The 15,220-nt window shown below is 41.9% G+C and overlaps 1 protein-coding gene across 5 annotated transcripts in view; it reads right to left on the bottom strand.

Moving 5' to 3' along the window:
* Window positions 1-15,220, bottom strand: part of DNM3 (dynamin 3) — a 183,213-nt gene that overhangs the window by 21,800 nt on the left and 146,193 nt on the right. For all 5 annotated transcript variants that reach the window (XM_074597678.1, XM_074597679.1, XM_074597675.1 and 2 more), the window contains one exon: window positions 4,392-4,556. In XM_074597678.1, coding sequence (XP_074453779.1) covers window positions 4,392-4,556 — 165 coding nt within the window. The remainder of the gene's footprint in view (window positions 1-4,391; window positions 4,557-15,220) is intronic.

Raw genomic sequence — 15,220 nt, 5'->3', positions numbered from 1 at the left:
TATAGCATCTTCATCAATTATTTTCTTAGCAAAATTTTACCCTACTGTAGGTGGGATTTTTCACCTCCAACAACTTTGTCAGATTCTAAATGTCCCATCCACATGCATTCAAACTGAAGGGAGAAGTCTCCAAGTAATCTAATTTACTGTATTGATTTCCTGCTACGCCTGCCCTGGTTATGGAAACCTGGGCCACATTAGGAGAGATAAAAAGCTAGAAGGTACTCTGGTTAAATAAGACTGTGGTAAATAGACCAACTGCTGACCTACTAAATCCTCGCATTTGAGACTTTCGTTGCTGTTCTGATCTATTTCGCATCTGGCTTTTTGCTCTATAAAGCTTTTTTGAGCTGGAGATACTGACAATAACACATTCCCAAGATTCTGATTACATAAACCTGAGCTCCGTTTGCGCATGGGGTTTGTGCTGGTTTAGCACCATTGATTTAAGTCCTGACCGTTAGACTAAGGCAACGTTTGTGTTCAGACAAGGTCAGTAAGAGCAGTCGAACTGCACAGGCATGGGACCCTTTATGGTCACCTAGTAATGAAAAGAAGGCCAGGACAGACCTTACAGGGAAACAAAACCATATTCCGTGGGCTTGGTTATCATTTCCCATTCACGTGTGACAGGAGATGCACAAATTCTTAGCAAAGCCTGCAAAAATTTTCCATGAATCTCATGCTGTTTTTCAGTAGATGGTACTGATCAAGAGCCAGAGTACACTACTTTCCTCACGATTGCCAAAAACTCCACATTAAAAACAGATATCATAGTTAAACAGCATCACATTCTACTCGATGAAATGAGCATTTTAATGGCATCACTTCAAAAAAAAAAGAAGTTGTCCTAAAATTAGATTAAGGCCAGAGCTGATTGTAAAAGCATTGTTAAACCACAAATATCTGTTTGAAAAAAATCAGGCTGTGACAATTATCATGAGCGATCCCTGTCTGCCACTAGCAGGAGCCTCAAGTAACTCCCTGAACTCTTCTGGAAGGGGAAGACTGCTGCGCTAAGGACAGTTCTTGGATCAACCATCTTCCTTCTGCAATGGGATGCACTGTACTCGACAGAAGATGATTTTCCACAATAGCCACTTTCTCCAGCTTGGAAAAGGAAGGGAAAGTGACACTTATTCATGCCTTTGCTCCTTTCTAGAAAACAGGAAAAATCACAGGAATGGTTTAAAACATTGTCCTTCACAGACATCAGACCCACGGTCAAAGCTGAACCATAGTACACATCCAAAACACAAATGCCACAAAACCTGCCCTGTCACTCCCAAGTGGGGTCAGATGTGCTTGACAGGCAACTTCATTCATCAGTGGGCACACTACAGTGTGCCTCAAATGCAAACACAAACCATTCTTTAACCTTAAGTTTGATAGTAACAAGTACTTTATAGAATCATAGAATGGTTCGGGTTAGAAGGGACCTTAAAGATCGTCTAGTTACAACCCCTCCCACTAGACCAGGCTGCTCAAAGCCTCATCCAACCCGAACTTGAGCGCAACACAACCTTGAACACTTCCAGGGATGGGGCAGCCACAACTTCTCTGGACAACCTGTTCCAGTGCCTCACCACCCTCACAGGAAAGAATTTCTTCCTGATATCTAATCTAAATTTCCCCTCTTCCAGTTTAAAATCATTACCCCTTGTCCTATTGCTCCACTCCCTGATCAAGAGTCCCTCCCCATCCTTCCTGTAGCCCCCTTCAGGGACTGGAAGGGGCTCTAAGGTCTCCCCGGAGCCTTCTCTTCTCCAGGCTGAACATCCCCAACTCTCTCAGCCTGTCCTCACAGCAGAGGGGCTCCAGCTCTCTGAGCATCTTTGTGGCCTCCTCTGGACCCACTCCAACAGGTCCATGTCCTTCTTGTGCTGAGGACTCCAGAGCTGGACGCAGTACTCCAGGCGGGGTCTCACCAGAGGGGAGCAGAGGGGCAGAATCACCTCCCTCGCCCAGCTGGCCGTGCTTCTTTTGATGCAGCCCAGCATGCGATTGGCAGTGTGGTTGGTTACTTTGGAGTTTTTCTACTCAGCAGAGATTAATATCCGCACTGCTTATGGAGTATATGCTGTCTACTCTAAGACCACCCCCCTTGTATAATCTGTGATACCCAGGCACCATGAAATACAAATTCTGAAATGTGTGTTTGGTTTGTGTTTGAATTGCTAATGGTAACTCAATGCAGTTCTGTGAGGTAAATGTATAAGGTAATCAACATCCGTCCTAAGAGAAGAATAAGGCATGCATCTGGAATACAACCATCTAGGCTTAGGCCTCAAAATATGCTTAGGGACAGCATCTAATTATTTTCTGTGCACTGAGTTTGAATCTGATACTTTTCTTCAATTATAAGTGCTCATTTTCAGGCCCACAAAGTGAAAAGGAAGTTCTAGGAGGACTCGGGAGGTTACAATTGTCATGGAAACAAACTCCTTGGGATTGATTTGTTTCCAGAGTTTTGGAGGCAATATGATGGGGCAGCAGAAAGTACAGAATATGCACATTAAGGGGGAGGGAGGGTGTTTTCACTTAACTCCTGGTGGATGGGTTGGACTTCTCAAGACTCCAAGGAGCACACAACTTAACAGGACCCACTTTCTATCACAGCTTCACTGCTTTCCAGGTCTTTGCACAACCTTTTGGCATGGCTCAGCAGTCTTCACTCTAGCATTACTTTCTCTTTTTAATAGCGCTGATTTTTTAAAATTGCTATTGGAGCTATTGTTTTTTAATATGGTATTTTGCAGCCGATGCTGTGCAGAAACAAGTGCATTTGTACTTCTAGTCTCACTCTTCACAATCTTTTAAAATGTTTTGATTCTTTGCCACAAATTTAAATTAAGGTGTACCTCTTAGCTGACTAGGAAGCCCAAACACAACTATGGACTATGAGGTCAATTGAAAGGTAGATGATGTTTTAAGTATGTTGTTTCTGTATTCCGTGGTTGGCCAGCATGGCAGACTTTATCAACGTAACTAACAGCCGATGAGATTGAACGTACAAATTCTTACAGTATTCCACTTCTGAGTAGAGCACGCGCTTCAGAGACTCTTAAACTGTTCCATATGATGAGGTGAGTGGCAGAAAATTTAATGTAAGCTTTCAAAAAACTGCTTGCCGAACTCTGCAGTTTATGAAATAAGAACTAAAAAACTGCCCTTTCAAGAGGCACTGAAATTGTGCTAAGCCAAAGCAGCAAGTTGCTAGATGGGATCTGGAAAGAGCAGCGAGAACATACTCATCCTGTAAAGTCTTGAGCATGGCTGATTTGAGGAAAAAAAGGGCAGTTCCATCATTCCCGTGCTCTTTTGTAAAAACTCACCCATGACTAGAGCGTTATTTGGAGCCTGACTCCCCTAAACCTAAAGAAGCTAATGGAACATCTCTCGTCCTCATGCAAAAATTCTGCTCATGTTACGCGTACCAGGAAATCCCACTGAAATTTCCTGTCCAACCACCTAACTCTTAAGTCCAACACAAATTCCACAGGGCTAATGAAATCCATCAGACAAAGGCTAGAGGTGGCTCTGAGTCACAAATAAATGCTACTTTTTAACCAGATTTGCCTTATAGCATATTGTTTTTGTAAAGACTGATTAGTTTGATGACCTCAGAGAAAAGGTGCTACCCATAACTAACAGGAGCTGTGCTCTCCATTATTAATTTATATGGCAGCAGTGGCACGAATATTAAGCTTAGTTTTCAACAAGCTCCATTCAGAACTCTGCCAGGAAGCAAAGGCTGAGATCCTAGTGCCGTGGAAAAACAATGATATCTCAAAGCCATTTCTTTAACCAAATAATCTTCAGATCTAAGAAAGACACACACAATAAATCAAAGAACCACATCTGCTTATCTAAACAACAGTGTCCAGGGCTGCTAGATTTATTCCTTGAAAACGGTAACCTGAAAATATAAAGAAACCCAAATAAAATAAGAACTGCTTTAAGAAACCATGCCAAAGGGCTACAGATTGAAAATCAAGGAAGCACAACTCTGCTCTGCTGCTCCCACAGACTGCCTAGACGGAGCTCCCAACTCCCTTTTCCTGTTATATCAAAAGCAACACAGAGGAAAAAAAACAACCCCCTTGATTTACCTTTAAATAATCTCTTATACTCTGATTAAGATGTAAATGAATTCAATCTTTAGCATTTTGGAGTAAGCACTCAAGGCAGTCCGCCAGCCTTTAAGAAGGCTGCAGAACTTCGTACTACTATGGAAGATTTGAACATTTCGTCTAAGAGTGTGACATTTATGGGAGCGTATTCTTCTCCTTAGGACATGCTGTTGTTGCTGCTACATTCAAGAGGCGTGTTTGAGGGTAAGAGACTTGACAGACACCTTCAAATAATTTAGAACCCTGGCTGCTACTTACATTATTGATCATAAGATGCATGATGGTTTTCGGAATCAAATCTCGGATACATTTGTTTATAATAGACATGTAGGAGTCCACAAGATTTCGAATTGTCTCCACCTGTCTCTCCAGCTGGGGATCCATGGAAAAATTGTCTGCTTGGCCATTCTCCTCATTTTCAGTCTATATGGAAGGAAAAAAAGAAAAAAGTCTTTCAGACTGCAGTAAAGTGGAAATATATTGGGGAAAAAAACCCTGGACTTAAACTGTAGTAATCCAGCCACGTAACTCATACAAAGAACGTCTGGAGGTTAAAAAATGAAGTAATGGCCCGTTTAACATTACTGTTTAGCATCATTAAATTTGGACCTTTAAAGCTTAATGCAATATGAGATGCAAGACCTTCTTCGCAAACTACATTATATATTTCCACACAAATTTGTAATTTCATATTACAGAAAGTTTTCAGACAAAGACGCATGGTGGTGAACGATCACTTACTGCAATACTTGTTATCAAATCTTTTACCACTACGATTCAGCCAGCTTGGCCATGCAAGAAAGCAGCACCATAAGTTTGGATTTTGAATTTTACCCTCCTACGGGTAAAAGACATTCTTGTTATTTAAGGTTGACAAATTCTGCAGTTCAGCCTCGAATTTGTTAGATGTGAATAGCACCTAAATAAACAAAGGATTTATGAAGGATAACAGCAAAAGCACCATTGGTTCCAGTGCTCAAGGCTCAGCATAACATGGGATGGATTATATATTAGAGGTCTCTTTTGCATCGGACAGAAAAAAAAAAACTTCTTTGTATGTAAACAGCTGACCTAATTAAAGAAAATACCAGGAACTTTAACTGAAAGCTAAAAGGTATGTATTTTGCTTCAGTCTGGCCTGTATAAATATAAGAAAACCTAAAAAAAGAATAGTAGCCTTTTGGTGAAAATCAAACTGCGTTCTGAGGCTCAAATATGCCAAAAGAATGGAATTTCAACCTGGAAAGTACAAAGAACAATGTTCTTTCCCCAAACTCTGATATATAATACCTCTCCCTCTAAACACCCACCAAAGCCATATTAGCATGAACTAGAAATTTTAAACCTTTTCTGTTGGCGCTTAGAAGCATAACATAAAGAAAGAGAAAGTACTTGAAAAAAGTGAATAACCCAGTAACGAGAACTAGTTATATACCAGCCAGACACCCTATAACCAGCAAAACTCCATTTGCAATATAGAATTTGGCTAAAAAAAATCTCCTAGCACAGGGTCTGCTTCTGCTCAGGCAGCACTGGCGGGTAGAGCACTTTGTATTTACCCCTTGTGAGCGATGGCTTGGTCAGCCCAGTCTAAATGAAATGGGGATGGTGGTGATTTATTAAGTTAAGTTCCGAAATAAGATCCAATGTACCATTTAGAAACAAAACAAAATGTAAAAGAAGTTTCAAAAGTTCAGCTTGTTTCTAATTACAGACGAATTACTGGAAAAAACAACTAATCTACGAACTTTAAAAATAATTAGCGGTGCTTCCTAAAAATCTTGGGACTGCGGAGGACATTGAAAAAGCTCTTGATGAAACAGTGTTTTCAATTCTGTAACACCAGTAGACACACTACCCTATAAACCTTAATCATTTTGTTAATAAACTGCATATGCCAAAAAGTCAGAGCGTGCAGATTGAGTATTTCCCTTAGTCTCCATGCCTGAAAAGAAACTAACTGTAATTTTCCCTGTGAAATAGCAAATAAATGGAAAATCATACATCTATCATATATCCACAGATTTTAGCCAAGTCAGTCCAGACTGAAAATGCCCCCTTCCCAGCTCCCCTGCATTTGACTTCCATTCTCTTTCTTTTCTTTGCTTTCCATATAAAAGTGCAGCTTGTCCATGTATTTTTTTTCTTTTATTTCTTTTTTTCTTTCCTTCACTTGTTTAAATTACAGATTGCAATAAGATTCTTAACTGGCTAAGCAGCAAAGTGACAGATGTTTATCATTATCCTCATCAAGAGAATGTAAAGTAAAAATAGTAATTTGTCTCTGATCTTTAAGGCAAAGGGTAATAGTCTGCAAACATTTAACCTTTTATATACAGGCTCATAGGTGATATTTACAGAAAGTGGATAATACTTCAGGAGTCCATCTCTTGTTCGAAACTGTAGTAGAGGCGACTTCATCCTGTTGATTTATTTTCTCTTAAATCAAAAAAGATCACTCTCTCATGAGTTTACAGTAATTTATTATGAAAGCTTCTGGCCACAGTATTCTTAATGATTTGGTATCTCAAGTGAAGGCTTTTCATGCCAGAAACCATCTTGTTTGCATCGCATCATGCAGATGGAAATCTCCTTCTAACGGATTTCTGTGCTCTACAATACACAGACTCACAGACTGGCGGGGGTTGGAAGGGACCTCTGGAGATCATCTAGTCCAACGCCCTGCCAGAGCAGGGTCACCCAGAGCAGGTGGCACAGGAACGCGTCCAGGCGGGTTTGGAATGTCTCCAGAGACGGAGACTCCACCACCTCTCTGGGCAGCCTGTGCCAGGGCTCTGCCACCCTCAAAGGAAAGAAGTTCCCCTTCACGTTGAGATGGAACTTCCAATGTTCAGGTTTTTTCAAGTTTGTTCAACACCAACAAGCATTATCAGGCTTTCTTTTGTAAGCTGTTTCTGCATTGTGCCAACAGCAGCAGCTGAGAGTAAGTTTGCCCGGTAAAGCTAAGCATCACAAGAGAGAAGTGATGTAGACACCCTCCATCTCATTCTTTCAAGACGGACGTCTTGTCACTGAGCATCACGGTGACATTAGCTTCAGCGCAAGCCACCCCACAGCCTAAGTCCCTGCCACTCTGCATTCCAGAAAGCCTTTTGCAAGTCTGTTGTGATGAATAAACTCAAAGCAAAATATGTAAGAAAACCCTCATATCTCTCTGACTGCTCTTGAACAGAACGCTTGTGTTGCACAGAAAAGGAGAATGAAGGAGCTAGAAGCAAGTTTCCGTGACTCCTTTCCCAGCAGCCAAGGCAGCCACAGGCCCCTTTCACAGAATCACAGAATGGTTTGGGTTGGAAGGGACCTTAAAGATCACCCAGTTCCACCCCCCTGCCCTGGGCAGGGACACCTCCCACTAGACCAGGCTGCTCAAAGCCTCAGTGCTCCTCACCCTTGAGCCAGAATTTGTAGTTCCAATAGCAAGTTAAGCGACGGTGTATGAGAATCTGGGCTAAGTTTTCGTGCAGTTGAATCTTGCTTAATACTGCTATTAATTGTTGACAGGAATGGAATATTATTACTTCAAACCAACACAACTGCAATTACTTTAGGAACTTTTTTTATAAGAGTCCAACAAAGAAAGTAGTGAAGAATATAAACTGTTAAAAAAACAGGTAAAGAAAATTAGATTCATCTTGGAAAACTCAAATTCCGAACTTCTGATGAAAATACCCCAAAGCCACAGAAAAGCGATAGACGAGAAAAAGCATGGACGAAGGGAAGGTAACATGGAGGCCAGGAGGTGCTGCCGTTAGCGTACACACAGCCACAGAGATAAGGTCCTTCCCTTCCAGTACCTAAAGGGGGCTACAGGAAGGATGGGGAGGGACCCTGGATCAGGGAGTGGAGCGATAGGACGAGGGGTGACAGTTTCAAACTGAAGGAGAGGAGATTTAGATTGGATATCAGGAAGCAATTCTTTCCTGTGAGGGTGGTGAGGCACTGGAACAGGTTGCCCAGAGAAGCTGTGGCTGCCCCATCCCTGGAGGTGTTCAAGGCCAGGCTGGATGGGGCTTTGAGCAGCCTGGTCTGGTGGGAGGTGTCCCTGCCCAGGGCAGGGGGGTTGGAACTGGGTGATCTTTAAGGTCCCTTCCAACCTGAACCATTCTATGATTCTACTTTCTCTGCACTTTAGAAGAATGAAAATAATATCCATTACTTGCACCCTGCAGTGGATCTCACCTGTCTTTCAGAAGCTGCTTTGTGTTGCTTCCATGGAAAGGTTCCAGTTAAACACAAAGTATGCACCACTGCTATTCTTCTACCTTTCCTGCATTTAGACGCCTTCTGTACTAAGAATGTATTAAGAATTAACTAAAGTGTCATACAAGAGAAGGATAAAAATGGCATGTGAAACCCAAACCACTTAAGTTTGTGGGAATTTTACTGCTGGCTGCAGCAGGAATAGGATTTCACCCTACACATGCACTTCTACCAGAAAAGTTATCAGTCTTTTGAAGACTGTAAACTCTCTGCTTCAAGAAGAATGATTCAAAGGGACGTAGGCACGGGGAATTACGTGCAATCCAAAAAAAAGGGAATAGTACCTCAGAATATAAGGGTGAGTTTCCTGATTGTGAGAATTATAAGTGTGTTGAAGAATGTCCCGAGAAAAATTCACAGCAAAACTGAGTAACATACTGAAAACAGTCTTGAGCTGGCCACACAGCGAGTGCAATACTTCTAATTTCCATGATTTCATTACATTCAGGGCAGCTGCCAGCATATTTAAGAATGTCTTGTATAGCATTCCTGATGGCAGTTTCAAGAAGGAGCATTTGTCTAGCATTTTCATTAGAGCCGGGTATCAACCAATTTTCTGTAATCAAAAAGGCATTCTATTAAAAATGACTGCGAGGAAGCAGGCTGGAAGGTGACCGACTAAAGGGTAGGAAGTCAAAGCAGCAGCAAAGCAGAGAAATAAGCTAAGAAATAAGTCCGTGGCTGCAGTGAGAAACCAATCATTTAAAATCTGCTTTCATATCTTTCATTTACAGATGCAAGTTCATAACAACAACCGCAACCTGAAAATTAATCATTCGCTCAAGATCATATTTATGTTTTAATTCCCAGCTGCTGAACATACAATCTATTTTACCTATTCCTGTCCAAGTAAGGTTTGTCTTTAATGCAGCAAGACTCAGCACACCGCATTGTCCTAACCCCCCGCCCCCGCCTTTTCCTAAATCTTTACAACTGATTCTTGATATTCTCTCTTCAAATTGCAGTTTGACGCCGTACATATAATTTAGCTAGCACGCTCTCAGCCGTACATAGCGTGCCTTTTGCCAGAGTACTGCTGAAACCACATGACGGCTTCACACAGTGAGGTTTTCTTACTGGAAAGAACCACAAGTAAATGACAATACATTACTTTTGTGTATTTACAACAAAGCGAGCAGCAGAAAAAGAACATTTCCTGGGCAGCTTGGAAGCTGTCCTTTTCCCTCACAGAGGGTGACTTTGCCACTCTCTTCCACGCTTTCATCATGTCCTGACTTCGTACCGCCGTCGCCTTTGCTGAGCCACCCACAAGCTGCCCCTTTCAGCTCCTACGCCTTCATTAGCAGCCTTGAACCGCTCGAAGCAGAGGTTATGATCCGGCTTTCCCTTGCACACACCATATCTCTCTCACTTCATACCCACGCAGAAGAAAGATATAGCCTAGCTCAATTTGATTCAAAAGTATTTAAGTCTCCGGATTAGTTTAAACAATCACCTACTTAGATTCTTCCTTGTGGTTCCAGACGTTGTATAGTACAGACCGTTAGCTAAAACCTTCTGCTGAATCCACATACTGCTCCCCAGGTATTTACATAGCTTTAATGATCACAAACATTCAAAACCTACATTAGGCTCTCTCCACGCCTTCTTCAATCAAGAAGCTGATTTAGAACTACGAGACAGAAAGGAATGACGTATTACCAGAATTCTGACACACTTGGAGTTACTTTTGTCTTATAGTTCTTAATAGGTTGACAACTAATCACGTCAAATCAATCCAATCTCCTTTTAGAGCAGGTATTCAGATCTTATGGGTAAGGTATTAACACTAAATGCCACATATTTCAGACTTAAGAAAAGCTTTTTGACACAATCTCAAGTGACGTTTTCATTAATAGAAGTGTGCTCTCCCTGCACTTACTGGTTAGATGCTCATTTCCATAGAAAAGCTGTCAATGGCTCACTGTCAAACTGGACAAGTCTATCAAGAGGACTTTCGTATGGGCTATATTTTTATGGGCTTATTAATGCCTTAATGCTGAGGATGGTTGATTACAGCCTGTGCTTATTACATTTACAGATGAGAAGAAACTGGAAGAGGATGTGAACACATTCGCTGATACGACCAGAGTTCACAATGATCTGGAGAAACATTTTAAAAATCGAGGTGAAATTTGTTATGAATAGAAAATATTTGACTTGGGGAGGAATAAATCATAAAAATACAGCATGAGAATGGCCACTTAAGGTGCAGTTCAGCAGAACAGAAACTGCGTCTTGCTACTGTGAAATCAGTCCAAGAACTGTGCATCCAATTCTGGTTAACACACTACCAGAAATTTGTAGCACATTTCGAGAGCGTTGAGAGGAAACCACTGAAGATGATGTTCAGGGCTTTGTAAAATACTACCTGAAAGGAAAAGCTAAGATCAATTGGGACTGTTAAGCTCAAAAGAAACCACCTGTGGAAGGGGAGAGATGAGTAAAATACGTCCAACAAATATTTGGAAAGCGTTATATGGTGACAGTGAAGCACAGAAATAGATGGACTAGGAGAGTTGCAGAAACTCTTCCAAAGATGAGACCCCATCGCTCAAGAAACGGCCTAGGTACAGAGATCCTGCCTTGAGGCAGGGGAAAGAACTAGACAACCTCTTGCAGCCCTTCCATCCAGTGGGTGATACTGGGCACACAGCAGCACAAAATGACAAGCTGACAACACTGCGACAACAAAAGGTGTCTCCGAAAATACAAAACGAAAGAAATAAATTACAATATCTTCTACTTTTCTTTTTGTTCTATGCAAAAGTCAAGTAAAAAAATAAAATGTTGCCGTGAATTAGCCATCTCCCCTCAAAGAATCCGTCCTCCAATTTCACCATTTGCTGCCATGTACGTCTCTCACACAAAAGACTTTTACAGAACCCTCCCTGCGCTGCGAGTTTTGATTCGGAGCCAACAGCTGCTTCATGCCTTTCGGAACAGACTGCTGGACAAGCAAAAGCAGAAAGAGGCTGGCATAAGGAAAACAGCACCTTTGTTTATAAAACAAATACTACTTTGGAATTTGCAAACTTTTCAGGCAAAGAATTTCCTTGTCATAACAACACATGAAGCACCCCATATTTATAAGAGCGCATTCGGAAAAAAAAAATAATCTAGGATGTGAGCTACTATTGGCATGATATTTGCCATTATTTCAGCGTAGGAGGTGGTCAATGGATTTTGGGAAGTCTCAAACACTGGTGAGTTACGCTGGAATTCAAGTCACGATGATGAAGACTTGAAGCAGGATGATTAGCCAAGAAGATATTCAGGCTGAAATTCAGGCTGAAATGTGGGAGGTGTCCCTGCCCAGGGCACGGGGACGGAACTACATGATCTTTAAGGTCCCTTCCAACCCGAACCATTCTATGATTCTGTGATTCTATGACATTTATTTGTGTAGTTGTTACGAAATGCACGAAACACATTCCCAGAGACAACAGCCTGCTCCAGCAGTGGACATTAATTGTGATGGGAACAAGACTGTTTGCTGTAAAAGGAGGTAATCAATGGGTAGAGGCATCAACTGGACATCTGAGGATTAAAGGATTAAAGCTGTGGTATGCAGTTCCCCTAAGAAGGAAAGCAAATAGAAGTCTTGGAGTTTCTACCAAAGACGATGAAAATAGAAAGCAGGAGAATTAGTCATCTGTGATGCTGATCAGAGAAGTATTAAGAGTCATACCGAAGACTAAAATAACACCTTGCTTTTAATATCTGATATTTACCTCCTTACCAAAACCATTCTTAGAAGAAATGTTGGTAGAACTGATCACTATTGAGGACTTTTACTCAACAGTAACCACACAAGAGAGGGTCACTAACAAAATTTTCCTTATTCCAGCAAGAGTGCACAAGACTCGGTTGAAAGATTCCTTTGGGGACAAGGAGTTGTCTTATTTTATGAGATTAAAATGTGGCAAATAAGTGCGCAATGCACGGACGGTGGCTTGATGAAGGCAAATCTTGGAAAACACGTTGACCAGGCTTGCATTTTAAAGCCCAGGTTATGACTTCATGTGTCTATGCGTATAATATAGAAGAGTTGCGCATGTTTCACAAAATGTGATCATTTTAGAGGTAGGCGCCCAGAATAAAGAATAGAAATCAGTACCAGAATAAAGAATAGAAATCAGGGATCAGTACTGAAAGAGGGGAGATTTAGATTGGATATTAGGAAGAAATTCTTTCCTGTGAGGGTGGTGAGGCACTGGAACAGGTTGCCCAGAGAAGCTGTGGCTGCCCCATCCCTGGAGGTGTTCAAGGCCAGGCTGGATGGGGCTTTGAGCAGCCTGGTCTGGTGGGAGGTGTCCCTGCCCAGGGCAGGGGGGTGGAACCAGATAGTCTTTAAAGTCCCTTCCAACCGGAACCATTCTATGATTCTATGAAATCACAATTCTGTTTTTCCTAGATTCTGTGCTGAACTCCTGTTTCATGGTCCCCCTTCACTTCTTCCAGCTGAGATGGTAACTCTTCTGTATTTACCAGCCTGGTTTAAAGAAACTTGCCTAGAGGAGGGGAAGGGCAGTGTGCGTATCCGTGTGCACGCTGGGAGGGACGGACTCGGAGGAGGCCTCGTAGTGGGGGAGCTCTGTACAGCGTCCAATGCAGAGGCTCGATAAATTACAGCCTTGTCTTTTATTTTTAGTTGATCTAATGCAATGTGTCACCTGTAACTGCACTCTTTTCCATAATTAATGATGTCTAGGAAAATATTCTGAAATTCTCCTCTGATAAGCACCTAGACAAACTTGATGTTTCCTCTCCGAGACGCAAAAGAGGACGTTAAACTGTTTTCACCCCCACGTCCCTGGAGCCATGAGAAGTACCAGATCTGTCTCTGCTGGGCCAGACTAAGCCCTGGTTCACCACAAACTCAGTGCAGTGCCGACAAATGATCTCCATAGTAAATGATGCAAATAAGAAATGTCAGCATGTTCCAAAATTCCTCACTTAATCTTATTGCCAGTTGTATAGTCTGGATAATCAGTAAATAAATCCCTCTAACTTTGCTCAAATCCTTAGGGGCTGAATACACAGAGAGCACTTTCTAATTCATTCTCATTTACCTTCCCAGCTCTAAACAAAGTAATTTCCTCCTTTTCTTAGCGTCTGATTTTTCCACTGGCCTCTGCAACACCTGATTTAGCAGCAGTGATTTCTCACTTGTGATTTCTGTTTCGAACTGGCATTGTTCTTTCTCCTCACACATATGCTTGCTGGAACAGCACGAATCAGCAAGATTTAAAACCTCCCATTCTCAAGTTTGAAGTCCCTAAAGGGAAATTGCAGTTGTGATGCCAAGGAACACAGTCGTACGTTATTTGACTTTTCCTCAGCCAGGCTGACAGCAGAGGGGGGGAGAGAGGGAGGAAGGAAAGGGGAAAGGAGAGGAAGATGGCATTTTAATAGCACCCACACTGATTTCACACAGTTGGATCACTGTGCTCCGAAGCGGCACCATTTCCTTTCCCCTTTGCCTCGCAGTCAATGCTGCGAAACCCGGCTCTATGGGAAGGATTCTCAATCTTTTTCTCCCAGCATGGACCGCATCTTAGTATGGAAATCTGTCTTGTGGCCACCTCCCCTCGCAGGCTAGGCTACCCTTTACCTCAATTTTTGACAGACCATTACCAATTCCAGCCTTGCACAGACCACCCCACCCGCATCCCAGATGTGACTCAAACGGGCCAACATTCCTGCCGCGACAAGATGGATTATCCCATTTCTTGCCCCAATTCTCATAGTCTCTGTAGCACCCACAGTAATTGCTTATCTGAAAAAAATTAATAACAGGAATTTTAATCTAATTTAGCAAGTGGACATGCAAGAACCACCAGCATCTTACATAGATAAATCTACCTTTCGCAGATGTTAGTCATACGCCAAACATATCTTGTCCAGAGTCCTCGTCGAAATATTTCATTTGATAATTCAGGTCCTAAGATTCAAAGCTCTCATACACGTTAATGGGTTTTCCATAAGCCCTCCATCAGGCAGAGTGATGGTGGCCTAGAAATTCTGGCAGGAATTCTTACCCTTGTTGAGCATCAATGATCACCACCATCCGTACTCCCCATCTAAGAACTCCTTTAACTTTGCAAGCAAAATGTGAGCTGCAACGTTCCTGGAGCAGAAAAACCTCAAAACAGATCAGAAGAGGAATCTGAAAACACCGAGAGCTTTACTGAAGTGTTACAAATATTGCTAAATGAAAGAAAATCATCCACCCAGAGGCATTTTGGATTCATGCCACAAAAACAGAAACTGAAAATTATTGGGTAAAATTATTTTCAGGGGAAGAAATGAATTGTGAGCAACTATTCAGCACGTAATCTTGGACCAAATGAAATTAGATGCTGCTTTGTGACATGGCTTCCATTTTGTATAAATATGCCAAAACCCTGCTAGGTATTCGACAAAACCAGGAGAAAATGAAAGATTATTTTTTTTCCCTCTGTCAAATAAAAGCAAATTGTATTTAAGAGACACTGAGATGCTGGTAATTTAATACACATGTCTGTAAGCAATAAACATAAACACTCTGTGTTATAAGACCACATGATTGTTGGCACGAACCAAAATGAAACTGTAAAGTTCAAACCTTAAGTCACTCTGACCTCCTCTCTGTGGGGAAGTTAAAGGACATCAGGGATGCGCGCTCTACCCCCAGGCCCCAGCAGGCGCAATATGGAGTTTACCTTTGCAGTTAACATCACCTGGCTTTATCGTTGCCACAAACAACCCTAACCTCGCACTTTCGTTGGGTATTTTGGCAAATTAACTTTTTAAATGACCTA

Source organism: Larus michahellis, chromosome 8 (genome assembly GCF_964199755.1).
Source record: "Larus michahellis chromosome 8, bLarMic1.1, whole genome shotgun sequence".
Taxonomy (NCBI): domain Eukaryota; kingdom Metazoa; phylum Chordata; class Aves; order Charadriiformes; family Laridae; genus Larus; species Larus michahellis.
This window is presented reverse-complemented; position numbering and strand designations above follow the sequence as displayed.